Genomic DNA, 22,652 nt, shown 5'->3' with positions numbered 1-22,652 from the left:
TATTCCAAACACAGTAGAGGAGCTTCACCAAACCAAGCTGATATACGCTTGCTTGCCAAGGCAGTTTTCTCAAAAGTCATAAAATGCAAGAAAATAAAACCTGAATCAAACCAGAATTTTTATTTATTTATCTATTTTTACAGGATAAATACTTGCGTCCTTGCCAGTTTTCAGTCCTCTGTGATGTGTGGTTCAAACAGCAGGCTGGTAACAAATTTTCCCCACAGAAGTGCAAATGTAAACCTGACCAGACTTTCAATGTAGGTTGCGAAAGAGAGTGAGAGGGCTCTCACAAAAAGGTTTGCAGCCTTGAGAATCTTTTGTTTGCTTCTTTTCACCACAATGGTCTTCATTTTGTTCATTTGCTCCTGATTATTTTAAGCGTTGTCAATTATTTAGCTAACAGGCAGAAAACTAGGCTTTTATAGACATCCAAAGGGACTCTCTTGAGTGTAATAATGAAGGCAGTTTATTGAACGCCTGTGAGGTTGCTTTCTAATTGTATGCATTAATCTGCCCATGCAAGCTGGCTGAAAATATAGAAGCAGATTGCACATGCAGATGGAGCACACAGAATGGAAGATCTATGCAATAGACTTATACAAAACTGCATTTTCCTTAAAACTGGATTTATGCTTATTGCTTCAGATAATAAATGAAACTTGATGTCTAAAATAACTTCCAAGAATATTGGATGAGTCGGTGGGAGGAAAAAATAGCTCAGTAGCATTATTTCATTCTGTCAGGAAAACAAAAAAAGGAAGTGGGTTGACACAAAAAAATAGTTTTGTGTGTGAGTGGGAAGTGATGAAAATAATTCTGCTGAGAAAGTTCCTATTTTTTATTACTATTTTTATACTTTCTTCAAGCCTTATACCTAAAATGAACAATTGCCACATTTTTTTGTTCTTATTCCCTAGACCTCATGCTCAAAGACTTGCAGGCAAAAATGGCCAAAGATAGCACCGTTTTGATCATAAATACCCAGCCAAAGATAGCACCGTTTTGATCATTGTTATTAGATTTGTGCAAGTCCTCTTTGGCATGCTTGTGCATTACTCCCAGTGAAGTCTGTGAATACTGCATAAAGTAAGTAAACTACATAACCAGAGGATAGCTTTTCTTCTCAGGAAAGTGCATTGGGGAAGAGCCATCTACAACACACAGGAATTTAATGGGTTAGTTATTCAACTGTGTAGTCTTACATCTTATAAATTCCAGCAAAAGATGAATCTCCACAAACATATTCACCAAAAAATAACAACAAAAAAAACCAAAACAACAACAACAAATAAATAAATAAATAAATAAATAAATAAATAAATAATAATAATAATAATAATAATAATAATAATAAAACAACACCAGAAGTGTATCAGTTCATGCTGACAACTTTGCACATCATTAATGTTTGTTTTTTTTCTTCTTACCCCAAAGTGGATTCTGTTCTCTGTGTGTGGGTTAGAGTTGAGGTAAAGAACAAGAATCCATGTAGAGCTGAAAGCATGCTTGTTGGCAAATGATGGAGGTGTTTTTCTTAAAAATAACTTTCTTAATGGCTTAATTTTGAAGTATGTGCATTTGGTGGAACTTGTTTTCACATTTCTTGGTTTTGGCCTCTAGCTTCATTCACACTTAAGCAAATTATTTTCATATTCAAAAATACCAAATACAGCTCTGCTTGGAGTCTCTATGTCCTGACATGGTAGCAATGGGAAAGCTGCATAAATGGGCAGTAATCTCATCTACCTTTGGGACAACTTCTGGAATTTCTCCTATTTTAAGATTTGATTTTGATGGCCATTGTAAAGCCATGAGACAGAAGAGCAACAATCACCCTAGTTTCAGCCAGCCTGGTTTGTTGGTCATAGCAGATGCATGACTGAGATGTAGTGCACAAGGTAAAGCTGTTGCTGAGGAAGGAGCAAGAGCAGGGTTTAGACCTCAAAATTTTCTTCTGTTCTGTCTGCTGGTTGTCTGGGCCTGGCACAACCTAGCCTAATTTTAGGCCTGTAGTGAGAACACACCCACCGTGGACTTTATGGCAATGAAGGGCAGCTTTTCTTGCAAGTAGACTTACGTAGAGTTAAGCAACAGATCTTAATTTCTGCAAAAGTATATGAAGTTGTTATGCTTAGCCAATTAAATATGCTGAGGTGGGGAGAAGGATAGGTATGCTTGTTGGTGCTGAAAAAAGATGCATCTTGAAAGAAATTAAGTTTCATGTTTTGTTTTTGAGAAGGGGAGTCCTGTTACTGTTTAAAAAACATAATGAATGGTGATGTATGAAACTAACACTAGGTATGCATTATGCATGGTTGTTAATTTTTTGGTAGAATTGGAGGGAAAGGGTGAAAAATCACTTCAGCATTGCTCACTGGCCATGAATTTGGAACCTGGTGTGTCTGTCATTCAGCATGAGAGGCTGCTTATGTTGTCTTAGCCAGTCAGATTGTCTCCTCTCTGAAATGAATATAATGATTTATCTGGCTTAGGCTTGTTTATTTTTATTTTTTATTACTTTTTTTTTTTTTTTAATGGCTCTTAGCATACTTATAGACATTTGTTAGAGTAGAATTGTAATGCCAGAGATCCTGCAGCTTGAGAAACTAAAGAGCTCAGGAACTGTCTTGTTTTCAGCAGCAGTAAGTGTCCATTATCTTTTAAAAATTGTCAAGAGAAATACATAGATTTATGATATATAAAACAATATTGTGCTTTGTTCTTTTAAAGCACTGGCATTAAAGCTGGTATATTTTTCCACATTCTGGCATTTCAATATCCATCAATTAAAGCAAAAGAATTAACTGCCACTGGTTTCACTGGGAAGCGGTAATGAAATTATGAGAGGCCTTCTTAATTGATGCATTTTTAATGTTAGTCTGTGAAAAGGACTTAAAGCCAAGAGCTATATTTGTAGGAAGAAAAATTGTTTTCATCTTCTAGGCCAAAGGAACCTAGGCTCATTCAGGCTTTTATATCCGCCCCCTTGTCTTACCTCAGTGGGAATATGGAGAGCACTTGCCTTTAGTCCCCCCAAATTTGAAATACATGTAGATTCCCTGATCTAGATGTAGCTCGTGAGGGTGCAGAATATACTACTGTAAGTCCCTAAATTACACCACTTTCAGTGGAACACCTAACAGATTCACGTTTCTACACTCTACATGTACTTGTCGCACTTCAAGTATAAGTTTTTAAGTGACAGCTTGTAAGAGGTGCATAAGAAAAGACTCTGCTTGAAGAACAGTTGTGAAATGTAAAGCATTATATCTAAGGACCCACAGAAAGAGTCGCAACATGGACTGACTTTGATGGTCACGCACTGTCCCCATGTTACTCAACATGTTACTGGCAACAGAGTCAGGATTTTCCCATGACAGCTGTTAAGAGTTTTTCAACCCCAGGCTTGACAGTGCTTCACTCCACCACAGCTGCATCAGTACTAATAAATTTAACACTGTCAATCACTGTCACTTTTGAGGCCAACAGGCTTGAGGCTGCCTGTTTCTGTTGCTAGCAAAGTTTTTTTACCTCCCAAAATGGGGCAATTGCATCCATAGAGCCTTATGGGAGATATTTGTGGTTAATATTAGTTCCCAGACAGCAGCCAACAGTTATCTGGGAAAGTACTATTTGGAACAGGTCAAAACTATGCCAGGAACTGTTACCACAATGCAGATCGCTGAGTTCCCATTGCTACGGGTATTGCCTGGTGCTATTAAGCCAGTATGGGGGTAGCCTATTTTAATTAGTGTAGCAAAAGGCTTGTTCCCAATTGTGTGATGGGAAACAGAACTACAGAATACAACACAAAACACAAAATATTTTTGTAAGAATGCCTCAGCTTAACCAGTGCTTCTAAACGCTGCTCTCTTCCCTGCAGCCTGATGTTTCGGGGAAGTAAGAGCTCAGGTTAACAGCCTGTTAGAAGGGTGCCATCTTATTGCTTTGTCTAAATTTTGTATTTCCTTCTGCCTAACTCTTTTCAAATAATATCAGGAGGCTGTTGTATGCAGAATAATGCTTGGCACAATTCTTCAGCTCATCTTCTTCTTTCCTTCATATTAATTATTTTAGAGGACTGTATTTTATCAGCATTTTTGATTAGCCCCTGAAGTTTCAGCAAGTGAGAGTGAGATGTTGCTCTGACTGTCTGTATGTGAAATACCTATGGACACTGATATGCTGATTTCCTTCTGGAGATAATGCCTTCCTCTCTGGAACGTTAATTGAACTGTCATCTCGCTGACTTCCCCCATTCCCTGCAGCATGGCTTGTGTTATGCTCTACGTTATTATGACTTTAGGATTAATATTATGAAAAGTACCATTCAGAAAACATTTTGACAGTCTGGCAACTCAAGATGCTCTGCTGGGTTTTCACAGAGACAATACATAATGAATTAACATAGATGAGTGACTTGACAGAGTTTGTCTTCAGTCATATTCAGAAACCTGTGTTCCTTTCTTGTGATAGGAAAACATTATTACTGTATCACTTAATGTGGTGTAGTGGGATGCTTTCTGTACACAAAAGCAGTACACACTTTTGCTGAGAAACTTTATTTGCTTCCACTCTTGTAAGCATCTTTTTTAATACCGAAACTGAGTTAGCTTTTCATGTACCAGTGTGCTGATCTGGGGAGAGTAATGTCTTAGCCATCCACCTCCTTTTTATGCAAATACTGAGAACTTGTACATATCCCAAGTCATTCTTTCACCATCTGTAAGGAATTAAGGCATCCAGATATATGCCCAAGAGGCCAGATATTTCTTTACAGAGTACCACCTTCTCAGATATAGTCCAGACTTTCTGTAGGAGTTCTTGGTCTTTCTGGTGTAGAAATAAATAGTAATTTTAGCATAGGTAGAGAAACGCTATCTGCAATTTAAAACTTCAAGTTCCCAAAATTATTCCGTGCAATCTCATCACTCTACCACTCTACCACTCATCTTTCCTGGAAAAAAAAAAAAAAAAAAAAAAAAAAAAAGTGTGTGCTTAAAGCTTGGATAAGAAGATATGATTAATTCCTTTAACATACAGGTGCTTTGTAGATCAGGGTATCTTGCTTTGTAGATCAGGGAATCTTGTGTTCTTGTTTATCACTTGGTTCTTTCTATATTGTGCCTTGGCTGAGGTTATCATAACTTCCCAGGCAATGAAGGAAAGGGAGTAACTTGGAATGCTGACTCTAAAGGCATGGTTTGCTACAGTGTGAGCAAGTCCTCTGTACTTAAATAACTAACGTGTTTTTATATTCTGTAGAGTAGCACAGAAGAACTTGTAGGTAGGTTCCTTTTCATTTTCTGCACTTCTCCTCAATACACCCACTGACCAGCAGAACATTTTGCATCTACTCTGTTTCAGGACATGGAGTGAAAGATAAAACCACTTTTGACAGTTTATTCCTGCAGTTAGTCATCATCACTATTTGGCAGACAAGGCTTTTTCTGCAAGGTTAAGTAGCTTTCTTTGCTGTTGGCATCTTCTCCCCCACAGAGTTAACTGGCTGCCCTGTCAGGAAAGTAAATCTTTGTGTTGAATCCCTCTTGAAGTACTTTCATGCTTTGCAAAGCTGTATACAGAAATAAAATTGCTTCTAACTCTACTCTTTTGAGTGAGCAAGGACTTGAATGTATATGCCTGGGCATGGAGGTTATGAAACTGATTCCCGATCACGGCACTGAAACTCCTGCTTTTAGTATTGATGTTATTCTCTGTGACTTTGCTTATCTGTACTTGGGCTTTGAGCAACCTGGTCTAGTGGAAGGTGTCCCTGCCCATGGCAGACGGGTTGGAATTATATGATCTTTACAGTCTTTTCCAACCCATTCTAGGATTCTATGAAACTGTGAGACACCCGATGCTACTTTGAAAATATGGTTTATAAGGGATGCCATTGGAAAAATAAAATTGTCCTTGCCAGAATGAGAAATGACAATGTTGTGCAATTCTTTTTCAACTAAAGACAAGCATTTTTTTTTTAATTCTACAAAATGGTTCAAAATCTTGCTACCTGATTAAGTAATATGTTGTAAGGGTGCATTGTATTAACAATGAAGGAAAATGCATTAAAATAATCTTTTACATTACTTATCTGAGATTTATGGATCTGGTAAAAGGATTTGCAACAATTCAGTGAAGCACTTGCATTCTGATGAAGTCCAATGGTATGTGAGTCTGTATTTTAGGAGCTTTTACCATGCAGAAAGAAAGCATAGCCCCTATAGGCTGCAAATATGCAAATGACAATAACTATTTGCCTAAAAAATTCTCCCAGCAAATGTCTTATCCACAATATAGTTTCTGTTTCCTCCGTCCCCTTTCATTCTGTCTGTTCCCATAACCTTTTGTTCCACCTGTGATGTTTTTCATCAGTCACATGATAAAATGTCTAGTCTAGATTCCAAGGGTGGAATAAAAATCTGTATTTATTTTTATGGAAGCACTAACAATTCTATCTGGATTGGATTTCTTTGTAGCAAAACCAATGAATTATTGAACAGATTGGACTTGGGCTTGCCAAAGAGTGATTCCTGTCAGATTGCTAATCGTGGCCCAGAATCAACAGCACGGGTAAGCAAAACTGTGGAATGTGCAATATTTTTCTGTCAACTTTCCAGGTGCTGTCAATAGTGTGATATTAGAATATTCTAATTGACTTTAATTGCCTATACATAACTCAGTGAGAACCAAGGAGTCTTTCTGGGTGAATTGCCTACGTTGTCTGTGATAAATCGACAGAGTATCCTACATAGTAGAGGACTGCCTTTATTACTCGCAGTTCTCTCTCTGATAAATATGAGCCAGATTTATATTCTATGTTGAGATCAGAATCTTAAATGTGCTCTGTACCCATCAGTCAGTGGCAAGCTTTTATGAAATCTCAACTAGTTCATGTCAGCAGATGCTCTGCTGCACCGAAAATCTAGTCGGAAGCGCAGCTTATTTCTCACTGCATCCTAAAAGTGATTCCGTAGAGTGCTTGGGGACTTTATCCCAGTTTGAATGAGCCTGGTAAGTATCAATGTAATTAGGGAATAGATAAAGTATTGCTAAAGTTTCATTATTTTAATTGCCTCAAGAAGCCTTTTGCACATCTGATTAGTCTCTTCACATCTAAACCAAGCATTCCTACTGATGTAAAAACCCTCAGTGAGGAATATTAACCCTGAAGACAGAAATCTTCCCCTTTAGAGGGGTTTCAAACTGGGAGATGACAAAGCAGTCAAGTAGGCAGAAATTATTGTTACAAACAATGGTCCCAAGTCAGCAAAAACTTGGAAATATCTAAACTGGGTAATCCTCAGTTGTATACAACCTTGAACACCAACAGCTGTGTAAGGGATGTAAAAATTTGCCTGCATGTTTCCTCAGAAGCCTTGGAAATGTGCAAAACCCTCTCACTAGAGAAATTTCTCCAAACGATATATGACAGCTCTGTCTTGCTTCTAGTATCTCTTCCTGATTTTCAGTTGCTTGAAGAGGGAAGGTGTTAATGAAAGTAGGTTCCTTTCCCCTTTGATTCCCCAGGTCATTTTGTATCTCTGGAAAACAAGGAGAAATCTTAGCACAAATGAGCAGATTTATAGCTTGAAGGAGCCAATGTCTGCTCAGCAGTGCTGGGTCCTCTGGACTTAATTGTAACAGAGTGGATTTCTGACTGTATTTTGTAGTCCTGAGTAGACAAGCAAGACAAAGGACTATGGGAAGGGAAAAAAAAGATGTTTTGAAATTCCTCCTACCTCCCTCTGAAGCATCCCATGCTCTGAATGGTGAGGAGCTTGTTCTTTAGTAGGGAAAACCCAGCTCCGCAGCCTTTTGTACAGTGTGAACATGGAACTGTGAACATAAGAGAGCTCATGGCCCTGAGACTGACATAGATTTCAGCATTTTAGTATGGTGTCTGCGTGTCTGTGCAGAAGTGGGTGGATGCCTAAAGTAACACTGATTTTTTTCAGACATAAAGGTGTATCTGCAGCCTTTGCCTTCTACTTGACCTACATACCCCTGCCTTTCTAGTTGCAGGTTTTGAGGATTTCTTAGTAAGTTATGCCAAATTACATACGACAGTTCAACTTTTGCTTAACCAGTATTAAAACAGATAAAAATTCATAATTTCTCTGTACTATTCTTTATTAATAGCATCTGATGCATGTCTTTTGTATGGCAGCATGTCTATACTTTTGTGAATCAATTTATCACTTGCTTATAATGCAGCAATACAGTTAGCAAGAACTGAACCAACTTGGATGAGATACAGTCTGTAGGCATACACACAGCCGTCTGTGCTCTGCGTAAGGAATCTGAAGCACCTAACTAATGAGTTATTATCTAAATAAACTTGGCATAGTACTGAAAGACTAAACCACTGGCAAATCTTATACTCTAATTTTGATGTCATCTTGGATCTGTCTCCTTTGTTCAGAATAACTAAAACGTTCAGGAGCAATGTATTTGAAACTGGGATGTGCGATAAAACTACGAAGTGCCTGATATGCATGTTAAAAGAGGGGGAAATATATATATATATATATTTTATTTAAAGTTATTGCTCTAAAACAAATCTGGGACAATGCCATGTTGACTGATTTTTTCCCTTGCAGCATTTCTTTGATAGTGATACTAATTTAGTACATCTAGTTCAAATTTCAGTGTCAAATATTACTTGATGCATGTGAACAAATTTGCCTTCTTTGGAGTAATTCTACCATCGGTGACTTTTTTGGCCTACTTCTTTAATCAAGCTCATAAGTAATTTTAATCCTGTCTTTCAAAGCGTTACCAATCCTGTGTAGATTTTTATTGTCTTCCAACTTGATTAACATACACTCCACACAATTCTCCAAGCCATTACGGAGAGTAATGAATAATACTGGACCCAGAATGAGTCTCCCAGGACAGATGTAACAACTCCTCCCAGCTCAAAATTGAGCTATTAATAATTGCTTTTTCTATTCGGTCTTTTTAGCAAATTATGTGCCTGTCGTTTTAATGGTGTCATTCTGTACACATATATCAAGTTTCGAGAACATTGTGTAGACCTGCAACAACTTCCTCTCTAAAGTCAAACCTGCACACTTCTTGTATTATATTATACTGGCTCATTATTTAGTGTGCTACACTCTGTCCCTGCTCAAAGACTTATACATAAGTTCCTAAGGATCCTATAAGATCCTAATGCTATGCTGGCCCTTTGCAGACAGCTACAGCTTATGAAAGACCAGGGCTAATCATTGTAATGGAAATTTACACAGGTGAATACTTTATTCATGATGTCTGGTTCAGATTTTCTGTTCTCTTGGCTGCCACCCAACTAATATAGTAATCATGATCTCTCAGCTTCTGTTGCCCTATGACCACACATCCCTTTCTGATACTCCTATGGAAATAATCTGGGTTTCCCCTCTGCTACCAGTCCTCCCTTCTACTTGGTAGCACTTCCAGTGCTTTTCTGTTTTCCCACAACACCCCATCTCACTGTTGTATATCCTGATTGTGTTTTCTGATTGCTCAGGGTAACTTCATGCTTGCCACTGGGATAAGGAATAGAAGGTGCAGTGGCTGCTTTGTTGTGATGTGCAGCTGAACGTTCAGCCAAACTGAATGCCTGAAAGGTTTTAGACCACTCCTTGGTTAAATTCTAGTTTTTGGTTTGATCATTTTTTTTTAGTAACTGGAATCCTTCAAACAGGTCTCTTTTGTTAATAACCTGTATAAAGATTTGGGAATGAGGTCTGGGATGTTGATCCTCCCTCTCCCCACACCAATATGTGTATATTCTCAGCTGAACAATAGGGTAGAAGCCATTCATAAGCAAGCTCTTCAAGAGAATGAAAACAGAAGATTAGAGGAAATGAAGCAAAAACAACGGAGGAAGATAATTATACATTATCAGTTTGCATATTGTATCATTTTTGCATGCTGTGAAACCAATTAAATGCATTGATTACTTGTAGCCTACGCACACAGCTTCTCTATAAGGAAAGTGTTTTTAGTCACTGTTTTCAAATATTGTGAGAGAGATGAGCCAAGTTGTAAAATTTGGACAGTTATCTTCTGGGTTCATGGCTATTTGTGTCTGGATGACTAGCTCCTGTTTGCCTCTCCATTTGAACAATTGTGCAGAGCATTTTTTTGGATTGTGGTACACAATTTCATAGTCTAAGGAAACCAATTTCCTCTCTTTCAGGCAGAAGTAATCTTACTGAGATATTTATGATCTCAGATTCTCAATAGTCTCTTTCTAGAGAATAGAGGCCTGTGCACCCTGCCATCCCAAATGAGTATGTGGAAGCACTCAGATTTGCTATCAAGTCTACACTTGCTAACCACCTAAATGAAGAGTTTTGAATTGCCTAAAAAGAGGGCATTCCATAACTACAGGTTTGAACTGCATCTTCTACATGTACAGCATGCATTGCCTGAAATGCATCTGAACCACAGCAGTTCCTCTGGCATGGTTTTGGGTACTAGATCCACTTAAAGTTCATCTATACCAGGCAATAGCACTGTAATAAGTCATCTTTCTAGACTCCAGATGTAATTGTGCAAGTGTGCAGAAGGCAGCACTGACTGCAAATCATTCAAAAAGATATTAGCAAATAGAATCACAGAATGGTTTGGGTTAAAACAGACCTTAAAGACCACTCAGTTCCACCCCCCTACCATGGGCAAGGACACCTCCCACCAGACCAGGTTGCCCAAAGCCCCATCCAGCCTGGCCTTGAGCACCTCCAGGGATGGGGCATCCACAACTTCTCTGGGCAGCCTGTGTCAGGGCCTCACCACCCTCTGAGTGAAAAATTTCTTCCTAATATCTAATCTAAATTTCCCCTCTTTTAGTTTAAAGCCATTACCCTTTGTCCTACCACTACACTCCCTGGTAAAGAGTCTCTCCTCAGCTTTCTTGTAGTCTCCCCTTAGGTACTGGAAGGCTACTATAAGGTCTTCCCAAAGCCTTCTTTTCTCTAACTGAGGCTCTACTTATGTCTCTGCTTTTACTAATACCCAAATTAATGTTAATGTTTAAATGTTGAGGATAATTGTGCTCCTTTCATAGCAACCAGGATGCTGGAAACACAAGGTTGGGGTAGGGAAGGAGACTCTTAATTGCTTTCTCACAGGTACATCCTTATTCCTAGAAACTATATGGAGGAAAAATCTTTGAATGCGAGTCCTGTTGGGCATAAAACCTGTAGCTATTGTATTCTTTATGTTTATCCTTCCATAGAGAAAATAAATAAAAATGTGGATTAGCATGCCCCTTCTTTATTTGCCTTGGTTTAAGGGACTTGTGTAGAGCTTTAGACTCCACACTGATTTCCATAGATTAGGAAGAAACTGTGGACTGCCTCTAAGTCTGTTGTTTTTTAGTACACACTTCCAATGCTCCTTGCCTTCACAGTTGCTATTACCCACTGCGCAGAGTAATGCACTACGTATAAACCTACTGTAAATAATATGCATTTTAAAGGCTCCAATAATTGTCCCTCAGATTTATGTTGGTTCATTTCTACTTCAAACCAATATTTATTAAAGTAATTGTGAATTCTGTCCTGTGTGCACCTCCTAGCACAGTGTAACTATAAAACGAATAGGTATTGTCAGTTGCATTTTTTTTTTCAGAACAGGTTTTAGTATGTATTGCTTGATTTAAAAATATTCAGTACACTTTGAACACCGCATCATATACATGCAATATATTTCAGAACATTACTCCAAGTGAGGACTCAGCATATTGGAAAGTCAGATACTGGGTTTTAATTTTCAGGTTGAATAGTTATTTAAAACAGTGAAAATTAAGGTTGGCTTTTTTATTTCTTAATTCTCTTTCTTCTTTTAAGGCTAGACAAATATTGATACACAACACATTCACAGTTATTGATTTTGTTCACACATTTATTGCATAGTTTTTATTTAATGTTCCACTTAAATTGATTTTTTTTTTTACTTTTGTAGTTCCGTCCAGTTATTGAAGCTTTTATCTAACTGCATCATTTTATTTTACTTCCTATTCCTACTGCTACTCAGTGGCAATGGAAAATATGAAGGATGGGTCTGTTCCCATTCATTCCCCCCTCACCCTGCAAGCCAAATTCTTTTCAGGAAAATCTGCCTCTTCAGTCCTTGGGTGCATTGCAGGGAGCAACGGACAGACAAACAAGCACATGTGCGAAGCACAGTCATACAAGCTGTGTTTCCTTAGCAGTCCCAGCTAAAATTGTATAAGCAAACTCTCCTCTTCAGAGAAGTCCCTTTGACATTGCTTATAGAACTCAATACTGTGCAACGTAAGGATTGTAGGCTGCTGCAACACTGGGAGCTTGCACATGCTTTCACCACACCAGCAGGTACCATTTGCCCTTCCCTCACGCTATGGGGAGTCCCAGGGAGCTGGAGGTGATGCATTGTGCCACGTGCTCGTGTTGGCTTCCCATGCTCCACAGAGGCCAGAGGCAAGGGGCATGTCTCCATCGTATCCTACAGGCTAAGTCTGCTTCTGCTAGATGACTCCAGCTTTCTTCCCTTTGGACCTGCTGGGAAATTCAAACCCGAGGGTTGGGGAAGAGGAAGCTGAAGGTCTGCTCCCTACTGCCCTAGGGCCATAGGGAAGCTTCCTCAGAGTATTTTAGACAGCAGAAGAGCTGCAGGCATTCCAGCACTTGGGCAGGAGCACAGGCAGGTGTGCCTCTGCCTCATACAGTATGGCCAACTGGAGCTAGCGCGGGCTCGCTATGCTAAGGAACAGTGTTTGTCTGGAACATAAGGGCTAGGCTTGAGGGACAAATCACAGAATCACAGAATGGTTCAGGTTGGAAAGGACTTTAAATATCACCTAGTTCCAAGCCCCCAATGTAGGCAGGGACACCTCCCACCAGACCAGGTTGCCCAAAGCCCCATCCAGCCTGGCCTTGAACACCTCCAGGGATGGGGCATCCACAGCTCCTCTAGGCAACCTGAGACAGTGCCTCACCACCCTCTGAGTGAAGAATTTCCTCCTAACATCTAATCTAAATCTCCCTGCTTTTAATTTAAATCCATTTTTCCTTGTCCTGTCATTATCTGCCCATGTAAAAAGCTTGTGTTCAGGTTGGTGTCTTCAAATGTAGGACTGTAACTGTCTGAATTCACTTATACCCAGTCCAGTGGAACACTGAACAGAAAAAGGAGCTCTGTTTTGAGCTCCATGCTGTCATGTAAACAAAATGCTGCTGAGTGAAATTGCAAGAATGGCACATAGCTCCAGCTGAAGTTAATGCCACATTGGGTTTTCAACATAGGCACATTAATAAGTTAATTTTTTGTTTTCACTTTTATCATTCCTAGGCTCAATTAAAGGAATTGAAACAAAAGCAGGAGGAGGAAGCCAGGACAAGAGCACTTCAAAATGAACAGAGGAGGTATGATGCAAAAACTCATAATATACTTTATTTTGTAACTGGAAAGGGTCTCAAAATTGCAGGCATTCATGCTTAAGGAAATTATTGCAATGAGGAATCATGACCTAGCCTCTGGTTTAACATCACCTTCAGATAAACCACCAATATCCATCATTACAGCTGCTCACAGTAATGTGGTATGACCCAGAGTGTCTTGTTCACTTTATTTTACCAGCACAGGATATAGCACAGGACAGAAACTATTAGTAGTTTCATGAGAACTTAAAGCCAGTTGGGGAAAATATACACATATCTGTATATATCTGTATTTATAAACATATATATATGTAATTTTATTTTGGAATAGGCTACTTTGTTCACACAACTTTTTTTTGCAGTTGACTGTCATTGAAGCTAACAGGCAGAGCTAAGCATGGGATTAGATACTGATACCTGCAGTGCAGCAAGGCTTTCTGCTGCTGTGGTGCTTCGTGTCCCAGGCTGTGCCCACTCCTGCACTGACTTTTAATTATCTTGAAGCTCAGCTTTTTTTTCTTAGCTTTATTTTTATTTTTCTGCAGGTATAAAGAAATAGCCCTCAGAAGTTATTTTTTTAATTTTTTTTTTAAGCAACCTTTTTTATAGGTAGGTAAATTAAAAAAAAAAAATACTTCTGTAGGCTACCACTTTCCGTACAGTTTTCATGGCTTTATTTCTCCAGCAAAGATATTGAGATAATTACCCATAGAAGTTAATGAAGGATTTTCAATTGAGTCTATCTCGTGTCCCCAGATAGAAATAATCCAGTACCTTGCATTTTGCATGCTTTGTGCAAAGAGCATTGTAAAACACTGAAACAACAGTCATGTCTAAGCATGTGTGTCAGTCCTAAGCATTAATAAGGATAAAAAGAAACAGTTTTCAGATGGTGTGAAAATATTTGGAACAGATGGAGGGAAACTGCATCTGTCTGTGTGCATGCATTGCAGATTGATAAAGCAGTACAAGAAAATGCTAGAGTTGCTTTCTGAACTGGATGGCTGGGAAAGTTGTCAGCTACACAACTGGTCTCTCTTAGGAACCCTAAGTGTTTTTTTTTCATTAGAAAATCAGAACTTGTAGAAAATTGTGTAATGAAGGCTGAAAGACTACCTAAGGTGAATTGTTGAAATAGCTAACCTCGCTGATCAAGTGAGTGGTATTCAGGATGACTTTCTAGAGAGACTTTTGGGCCATTTCTCACAAAAGCCAAGGTATGCCTTTTAATCATGATGGATTGATCACAGGATAAGAATGCACCTAGTGAAAAAAGCTACCTTATCTCATGCCAGGCTGTGGTTATTCAACACACGCTTGAAAAGCACAGAATGATGTGCATTTAACTGGGAATAGGGAAAGCTGCTCACAGAATGTTAATTTTCAAGAGTTTGTGAACTCCTCAGCTATCTTCAATCAGTATTCATTTTTAATTATATTTTAAGGGTAAATAATGCTTTCCTGGACCGACTCCAGAACAAAGAACAGACTAATAGCATCTGCCAACCTGGATATTCTGGGAGTCTGGACTACCTCAGTAATGGTGCCTGGGTAAGTTTTTGGGTACAGAACATGAAAGCAATGGGATTGTTTAAAAAATGACTTTTTCCTATACGCTATTATGTGTCTGTGTGTGATTAGCCTGCCTGGCAGTCTTGGCTGGCTGCCTACAGTAGCTTTTTAAGAAGAAAACCTGTCTTAAATATAAGCTTTTCAAGTAGGAGGGAGTAGCAGCTGCTCTTGCAGCAGAACTTGGTTGCTTTGCATGGAAGGTAGTGCAAGGAACAGCATCCAATGTACTTCCTGAAGTTCAGAACAAGAGTAGTGAAATTGTATGGGGTTTTTGGAAAGTCTTTAAATGAAAGATGTTTGGAAAGGCTGTAAATGCTTTAATACAATATTGAAGGTGGAGGAGGGAAATCTCATTTCTGTTCATCTCTTCCTGTATAAAATTAGGGTAAGGAAGAACCAACTGCATCTAACTGAAAATATATAGTATTTGTGTTTTTTTTTCTTCTTCTTTTGTTTTTTTTTTTTTTCTTTTCTGGAGAAAACGTATCTTGACTGGAGCCTATTAACAGCCAGTACTAAGTACTATGTTTTTTTTTTCAGCTGTCCTAATGAGGCATTAATATGACTTATTTAGAGTTGCTTCAGTGATCAAAAAACAAACAATCCAAAAAAGTGCAGTATTCCCACCATGAAAATTTCCATTAGGGTGAAATTCCATTGCTGAGAGGACTACAGTGTAGAAATGGAAGATTTTCAAAGACTGAGCAGCAAAATGATATGAGCCTAAGAGAACTAAGTGTATGTGCCAGTGTAGGCAAAACTATCTAGAAGATAACCAGAAGAAAAGTTTGAGGTGGATTGCTTGGATTTTTGGCGTGGACTTAGATCTTGGCAGATGAATGCCAGGAAAACCTGGGCATCTATAAAATGACAGAGAATTGATAGAGAAGAAGATAGTGTTGCTGCTCAAGTTTTCCAGATACTGAAAACGGAAAAGGAGTCTCAATCCCTTCAAGCTTTGGGCAAGCCCCAAGCTACGGCAGAAGGCTCAAGAATCCCAGGCTGATGCCACCTCTGTGCACAGCAGTTTTCTTAGACTTGCTGAGGCAAACTCTATATGGCAGGCCTGAATGATTTTCTTGTAAGTAGCAGTGTTAGACTTCCGGTAGGACAGAGGTAACTAATATGTAGTAAGAAGCAAAAGGTAAAATCTGCTGGAGGGGTCCTGGTTAATCATGGCAACAAAGGTAGAAATAATTCTTTTTATCTCACTTTGTGTCCTTTATCCCAATGTGTAAACTGTTTCCTGATAGAAGAAGGTCTATAACAACCAACATTCTTAATATCTGAACTCCAGCATCTCCACCAGAGCATCTGCTGTCACCACCTAAACCTTCTGCACTGTCTGCAGAAGGAGCAGGGTTTTGCCTGCGGTCAGTTGCCACACGTCCTCTTCCCCACGGCAGGTGTTGGTGCCACCGCATGCAGCCCAGGAACAGTTTTAACAGCAGTAATGTCCGCAGCCAATTTAAGCTTTTCTTTTATATATATACATATATATATTCAAAGAATACATCAACATAATTAACAACAAAACCCTGTGTGCAGAAGTGATAAATTTCCTACTCTGGTTGTTTACTTAATGGTTCCCAAGGAGCCTGCCTTCTGTTGCATAATGCTAGATTATCCATTTTTCCTGTATGCAACAATACGAAATGTTCAGAAGACTGAACAAAGCAGGGAAAAAATAAAGCATGAAAGGGTATGTCATCAAGGAGAGGAATTAAAATGAGTTTTGGTAACAAGAGCAAGAAAGAAAAATCTCTCTCAAACGGTAGGCTGGAGGCTGCAGCCTTGGTGTCTTTGATTATATCGAGGCTCTTCTCCATTCCCTTGGGATTTTAAGCAAAAAGAGGTGAACTCCAAGAGTGGCTTACAAGTCATGTCGTTTGCAACATGGTGTTTTGCATTACAAGGGAGCTAACTGAAGGAGGTCATACCATATACTAAGATTAAAAGAAAAAGGTTCCCAAAGTTGAGACCTGCAGGTAATTTTTGAGCCTGCTCCTTCTTTGTAGTTGCACTGAATAGGAAATATTTGTTCTTCCCCATTTTTTTTTTTTTCTGATTGAAGTCTTCACAGTCACAAATGCTTCACGCTTACAGAAACTGAACATTGCACTGTTATCAATATACCTGCTGTATTTTTTGTTATTACTTCTATTAGCCTGGTTTCCTAAGGAAATGAAGTTTGTACGATCATGCTGTCTGTCTGCATGTAATTAGGTTTTCAACCTACTGGCCGGTCTTAGATGAATTTGAAAGGGAGTGTAAGTCTCAAAGATAATTAAGTTTCCATTTGTTCCATGAAAAGCAGTGGCTAGGCGGATAGCAGAAGCTGGGCAGTGGCTGGGTAACATGAGGGACATAAAAAGGAAAGGGAAGATAAATTTGTTGCCTGTGTTTGGCCAGGGGAGAAGAGAGCAGTTGCACCACCCAGTGGTCCACCAACTGATAATAAACCAGTTCTGCCTTCCAGACATCTTGTGTTTTATTAGGAATATTTATATCCTGTCATTTCAAGAAGTGTCTTCAGAAAAGTAGTCTTTTCTCCCTTTCTGGTTATAAATGCCAGAGCGCTCTCTGGGTGGTTGTGTGGTTTGCTTTTTTAATGGGAAGACAAATTAATGAATTTCTACTTCTCTCTGTTGAATTACTGCACCCTTGAGAGAGAAATGAGTCTTCTTGTATGCTACCAAGAAAATGTTGATGTCCTTTGTGCTGCCATTGTCTCTAACATAAGTACAAACCTTTTAGGATAGGAGGGAAAAAATAATGGTTGTCATATCAACATCAAAGTTTAATCAATAAGATACAATCTTTACTCAGCTGGGGCCTATAAGTGAGACAATATCTGTTCACTGTAGTGACACAAATGGTTAGTTTTATTTAAATACAAAAACACTTCTATTTTTACAAAAGAATAACTTTAAAATAATGGCACATTTTTATATTCACTCCCTTGTGAGATTTGCCCATGCTCAAGCACTGAGGGATTTGCACAGGCCATGTGCTAATGCAAGGCAAGCCTGTAACAAAGCCCTTGTTTATTTTTCGGGTCCCTGTCAAGGACCCTATTGTCTATTCTATTTATGGGGAGAGGTCACATAGTGAATAGATGAAATTTATATGTCTACTCTTCTTTAATGAAGTACTGGATGTCTTGTTGCAACTCTCTGAGCTATAGTAAACCCAGAATCTAGAAGGCAACATGACATATTGCACCTTCATGTTTCATGCCTCCATTATGCCCTTTGTCATGCATATGAATGAGAAATGCTCTCTCAGATGCTGACTCTGGTCTTTCAGTTGATGCATAATTCTAGATATTTAGAGGGGGAAGCAGCTATGCCCTGAATACACAGGTGCAATGCGACATGAAACCACATTCTGTCTCTTTTCCCTGCACAGGACAGGAACTAAGAGGATGCGGGACAAAACTAACATTGTTTGGGTATAAAACTATATTAAATGAGCATGGTTTGTGAATTAGCACTTGGTTTAGTTCCTGGGATATGCTCCGTGGAGATGTTACTTTGGAGTCTTAACCAGATTTATGCTGTTCGCAAGAAATTGAGAGAGCGTATCATTGTAGAGGTTTCACACCAATGGGAAGCTAAGCTCCACGATGCTGTTCCCTCACTACCTATCCTCAAAAGAAGAGGGGGAGAAAGATAGCTCATGGATTGAGATAAGGACAGTGAGATCACTTACCAGTTAACATCATGGGCAAAACAAATTTGATGTAGTGGGATTAGTGTAATTTATTGTCTATGGCTAATAACTGACTAGAGCAGTGAGAAACTAAAAGCAAACTAAAAACACCTTCCCCCCATCCACCCTCTTCTATGTTCCCCCTGGACAGTGCAGGGGAACAGGGAATGGGGGTTGCAGTCAGTCCCTAATGCTTCATCTCCACCGCTCCCTCTCAGTCACTCTCATTCCCTGCTCCCTGTGGGGTCCCTCCCATGGGATGCCGTCCTTCCTGAACTGAGCCTACGGGGGCTGCCCACAGGCAGCAGCTCTTCAAGAACTGCTCCCATATGGCTCAGTACCATGGGATCCATCCCCCAGGAGCAAACTGCTCCAGCACGGGTCCCCCACGGGTGGCAGCTCCCCCCAGACCTCCTGCTCCTGTGTGGGCTCCTCTCCACGGGCTGCAGCTCTGGCCCGGGGCCTGCTCCTGCGGGGGCTCTCCATGGGCCGCAGCCTCCTCCAGGCCACATCCACCTGCTCCACCGGGGGCTCCTCCACAGGCTGCAGCGTGGAGATCTGCTCCATGTGGGACTCATGGGCTGCAGGGGGACAGCCTGCTCCACCAGGGGCCTCTCCACAGGCCACAGGGGAGGTGCCTGGAGCACCTCCTGCCCTCCTGCTGCACTGACTTGGGGGCTGCAGGGCTGGTTCCCACTCCTTGCTCTCCCAGCTACTGTTGTGCAGCAGTTTTCTGTTTCCCTTTCCTCAACCTGCTCTCCCAGATGCCCACCCAGCGTCATTCCCTACGCTGAAAATGCTGGTTTCCCAGGACAAAGAAAAATATTTTATTTAACATGGGAATATTTGGAACAGAGTATTTATATGAGAAGGCTCCAGAGTGCTCTCCACAATGGCTAAATTTGTTTTAACAAAGACTGTTGTTTTCTATCTTAGCTTTAGTCTCATTAGTCTAAAGTTTTTTAAAACTGTTTTGTTGCAGTTGTTTAGAGTAATGGGCTAGTCTTTCTTGGCAGAATGATGAAAGAAAAAAAAAAAAAACAAAATCAAACAACAACAACAACAACAACAAAAACACTTAGGAGAAGTACTGGCATTGATACAGGGACCTAAGATGAGTAGATCCAGGCATGCTGTAGCTGAGTTTAATGACTTACCTCTGATGAGGCAGTCAAACAGCATATGCAGATGTGTTCTGCCTGGCTTGACTGTGAGCTCAGTCATACTTTCTTTTGAAAATCTCATCCTCAAAGAGAATAGTGCTAGTCTGGGGAGGAGCAGAAGAAACCTCTCACTCTTACAAATTGTGTGTGATCCAAGAAAGGATCAAGACATCTAAAGACACCTGGAACACTTCTAGACTGACTTTTTTTTCAGCAAAACCAAAGTATGTTTATCTCCTGAGTCAATATATCCCACTGTTCACTTACCGTTCAAATCAAAGAAATATTTATTACTAGAACTCGAATCTTCCAAATGGATTTACTTATTATTTTAAATGGAGCTTCAAAGGACACGAAGGGGCACCAAGTGACCAGGAAAGACCCGCAAAGCTGGATAACCATAATTCCTGGCATAAATGTCCCATTGTACTGTACTGTGTAAACTGTACTGATGCATCTTTTTTCTTTATATCTAGGGATCAAACTACTTGGAATAAAGGATCAGTGTTACTGAAAGGTAAAAATAATGAATTTGTTAGTTCTTGTTAGTATGGTGGTTTTACTCAGCTGGGTAGCTGAGCTCTACCACAACCACTCTCTCATACGCCTTCCTCAAAGGGAAAGGGGGAGAAAATACAGTGGAAAGGGCTAAAGCGTTGAGATAAGGACAGGGAGATCACTCAACAATTATCATCATGGACAAAACAGATTCAGCATAGGGAGATTAATGAAATTTATTACTAACAAGAGAGAGTGGTGAGAAACTAGGAGCAAACTAAAAACACCTTCCCCTCTCCTACCTCCTCCCCCCCGAGTGGTGCAGGGGAATGGGGACTGGGAACTCTAATTCCTTGGGGATTCATCTCCGCTGCTCCCTCACAGTCACTCTCTGCCCTTGCTCCACGTGGGGCCCGTCCCATAGGATTCTGGCACCCCCAGACCCCTGCTCCTGCGTGGGCTCCTCTCCACGGGCTGCAGCTCCGGACCAGGGCCTGCTCTTGCGGGGGCTCTCCATGGGCTGCAGCCTCCTCCAGGCCACATCCACCTGCTCCACCAGGGGCTCCTCCACGGGCTGCAGCTTGGAGATCTGCTCCATGTGGGACCCATGGGCTGCAGGGGGACAGCCTGCTCCACCAGGAGCCTCTCCACAGGCCACAGGGGAACTGCTGCTGCCTGCCTGGAGCACCTCCTGCCCTCCTGCTGCACTGACCTGGGGGCTGCAGGGCTGGTTCCCACTCCTCTCCCAGCTGCAGTGGCACAGCAGGTTTTTCCCCTTTCTTAAATCTGCTCTCCCAGAGGCCCAGTGTTGCTCATTGCTTGGCTCTGGCCAGTGGCAGGTCCCTTTTGGAGCTGGCTGGAGCTGGCTCTGATCTGACATGGGACAGCTGCTGGACTCTGCTTGCAGAGGTCACAGCTGAGGCCCCCTGCTACCAAAACCTTGCTATGTAAACCCAATACACTTTAGTACCGAAGCTGGTATTTATTTCATTTCATTTCATTTCATTTCATTTCATTTCATTTCATTTAATCTTTGACATTTCCGTATGACAGCTTGTATGGTTTAATTCTATACTATTATGAGGGAATGTCTTAAACACTTTGCAACTCTGTGCATGGGGCTTTGCAATGCACATACCAAATCTTAAACTCCTTCTCCCTCAAAGAACTGCGGAATGTTTATTTAAAGTCAGAGGAAACTGATGCCATTGAAAGTGCTCACTCAGGGTGTGGTGATATTTGTTGCTAATACCTTAATAAAGTCATATTCTCTATGTTGTGGACTGTGAGTGGATACCTCTGGGCAGCTGAGAATTGTGACTGTAAATGCAGAAAGTAATTCTGCAAACTTTCAGCGGCTGTAAGTGAAAGACTACAACTTTGTTGTGGGCTGCAGTCTTCCTGCAGTTTCCCATGTTCAAAAAGGGAGACTATTTGAAGCAGTAGAAACAGTCAAAAAAAAAAAAAAAAAAAAAAAAAAATCAACAGTATTGCATCAGGAAAATGAGGTCCTCTGTTTCCACATGACTTTTTCATAAGCCTCACTGAACCTATGTTCTTTTCTGAAAAGGGTTCCCTGCCCTAATTCCAAGTTCTGATTTAAAGATTTGTCCAGAACCTTTACTTTTAGGCTTGGGGACTTTTGATGCAGGTTTAGGTAGTGACACGCATTACTCTTGCTTTAGGAGATGACTGGTAACTCCTTTTTGGAAACCTACGATTTTTAAAGAGAAATTAAAAAGTAATAATTTAAAAGCCCTTCTCTTTCAGATATGAATTGACATAGTCTTAATTTCTTATACAACTTTATTCAGCATTTTCTGCTCCAACAGTAGTTTTAGTTAATATTTTCATAGCAGGGTTGTATCCTAAAGGCAGTATCTAAATAATACAGTTGGCCTCCTGTGAGTCATCTTTTCAGTTTTATGAGGAATAGAATTGTTATTAAAAATTAACTCAAATTCACCAAAGAAATTGCAATAAGTGAATAAAGACAATTCCCCACAGGGGTAGAAATGACCATCTTTTGCAGCCCAAAATACTATTAAGCTTTGTAAACTTTGGGCTGCTGAAGGAGTTCAGCATATTGGGTTCTTTGTTCTTTTACTCAGTATCTACACTACCACTGATATATTTACATATGGACTGTATAAGAATTATGGATGTATATACTTTTTAAATCCTTGTATTACTGTTGTTTTTAAAATCCATTTCAGCTTGCTACATTAATATATTGCTCAGACTTATTAATATGTCTGCAGATAATTAGAATGTTTTGTGAATT

The 22,652-nt window shown here is 40.0% G+C and overlaps 1 protein-coding gene across 5 annotated transcripts in view; it reads left to right on the top strand.

Annotated features, from left to right (window-relative positions):
* EPSTI1 (epithelial stromal interaction 1) overlaps positions 1–22,652 on the top strand; it is a 55,735-nt gene that overhangs the window by 30,036 nt on the left and 3,047 nt on the right. For 4 of the 5 annotated variants that reach the window (XM_035322295.1, XM_035322282.1, XM_035322287.1 and 1 more), the window contains 4 exons: positions 6,486–6,579; positions 13,333–13,406; positions 14,867–14,972; positions 20,347–20,387. In XM_035322295.1, the coding sequence (XP_035178186.1) occupies positions 6,486–6,579; positions 13,333–13,406; positions 14,867–14,972; positions 20,347–20,367 (295 nt within the window). In that variant the 3' untranslated portion in view covers positions 20,368–20,387. Of the gene's footprint in view, positions 1–6,485; positions 6,580–13,299; positions 13,407–14,866; positions 14,973–20,346; positions 20,388–22,652 lie in introns of those variants that run through there. The other variant, XM_035322305.1, reaches the window with a different exon arrangement.

This window comes from Oxyura jamaicensis, chromosome 1, assembly GCF_011077185.1.
Source record: "Oxyura jamaicensis isolate SHBP4307 breed ruddy duck chromosome 1, BPBGC_Ojam_1.0, whole genome shotgun sequence".
Taxonomy (NCBI): domain Eukaryota; kingdom Metazoa; phylum Chordata; class Aves; order Anseriformes; family Anatidae; genus Oxyura; species Oxyura jamaicensis.
This window is presented reverse-complemented; position numbering and strand designations above follow the sequence as displayed.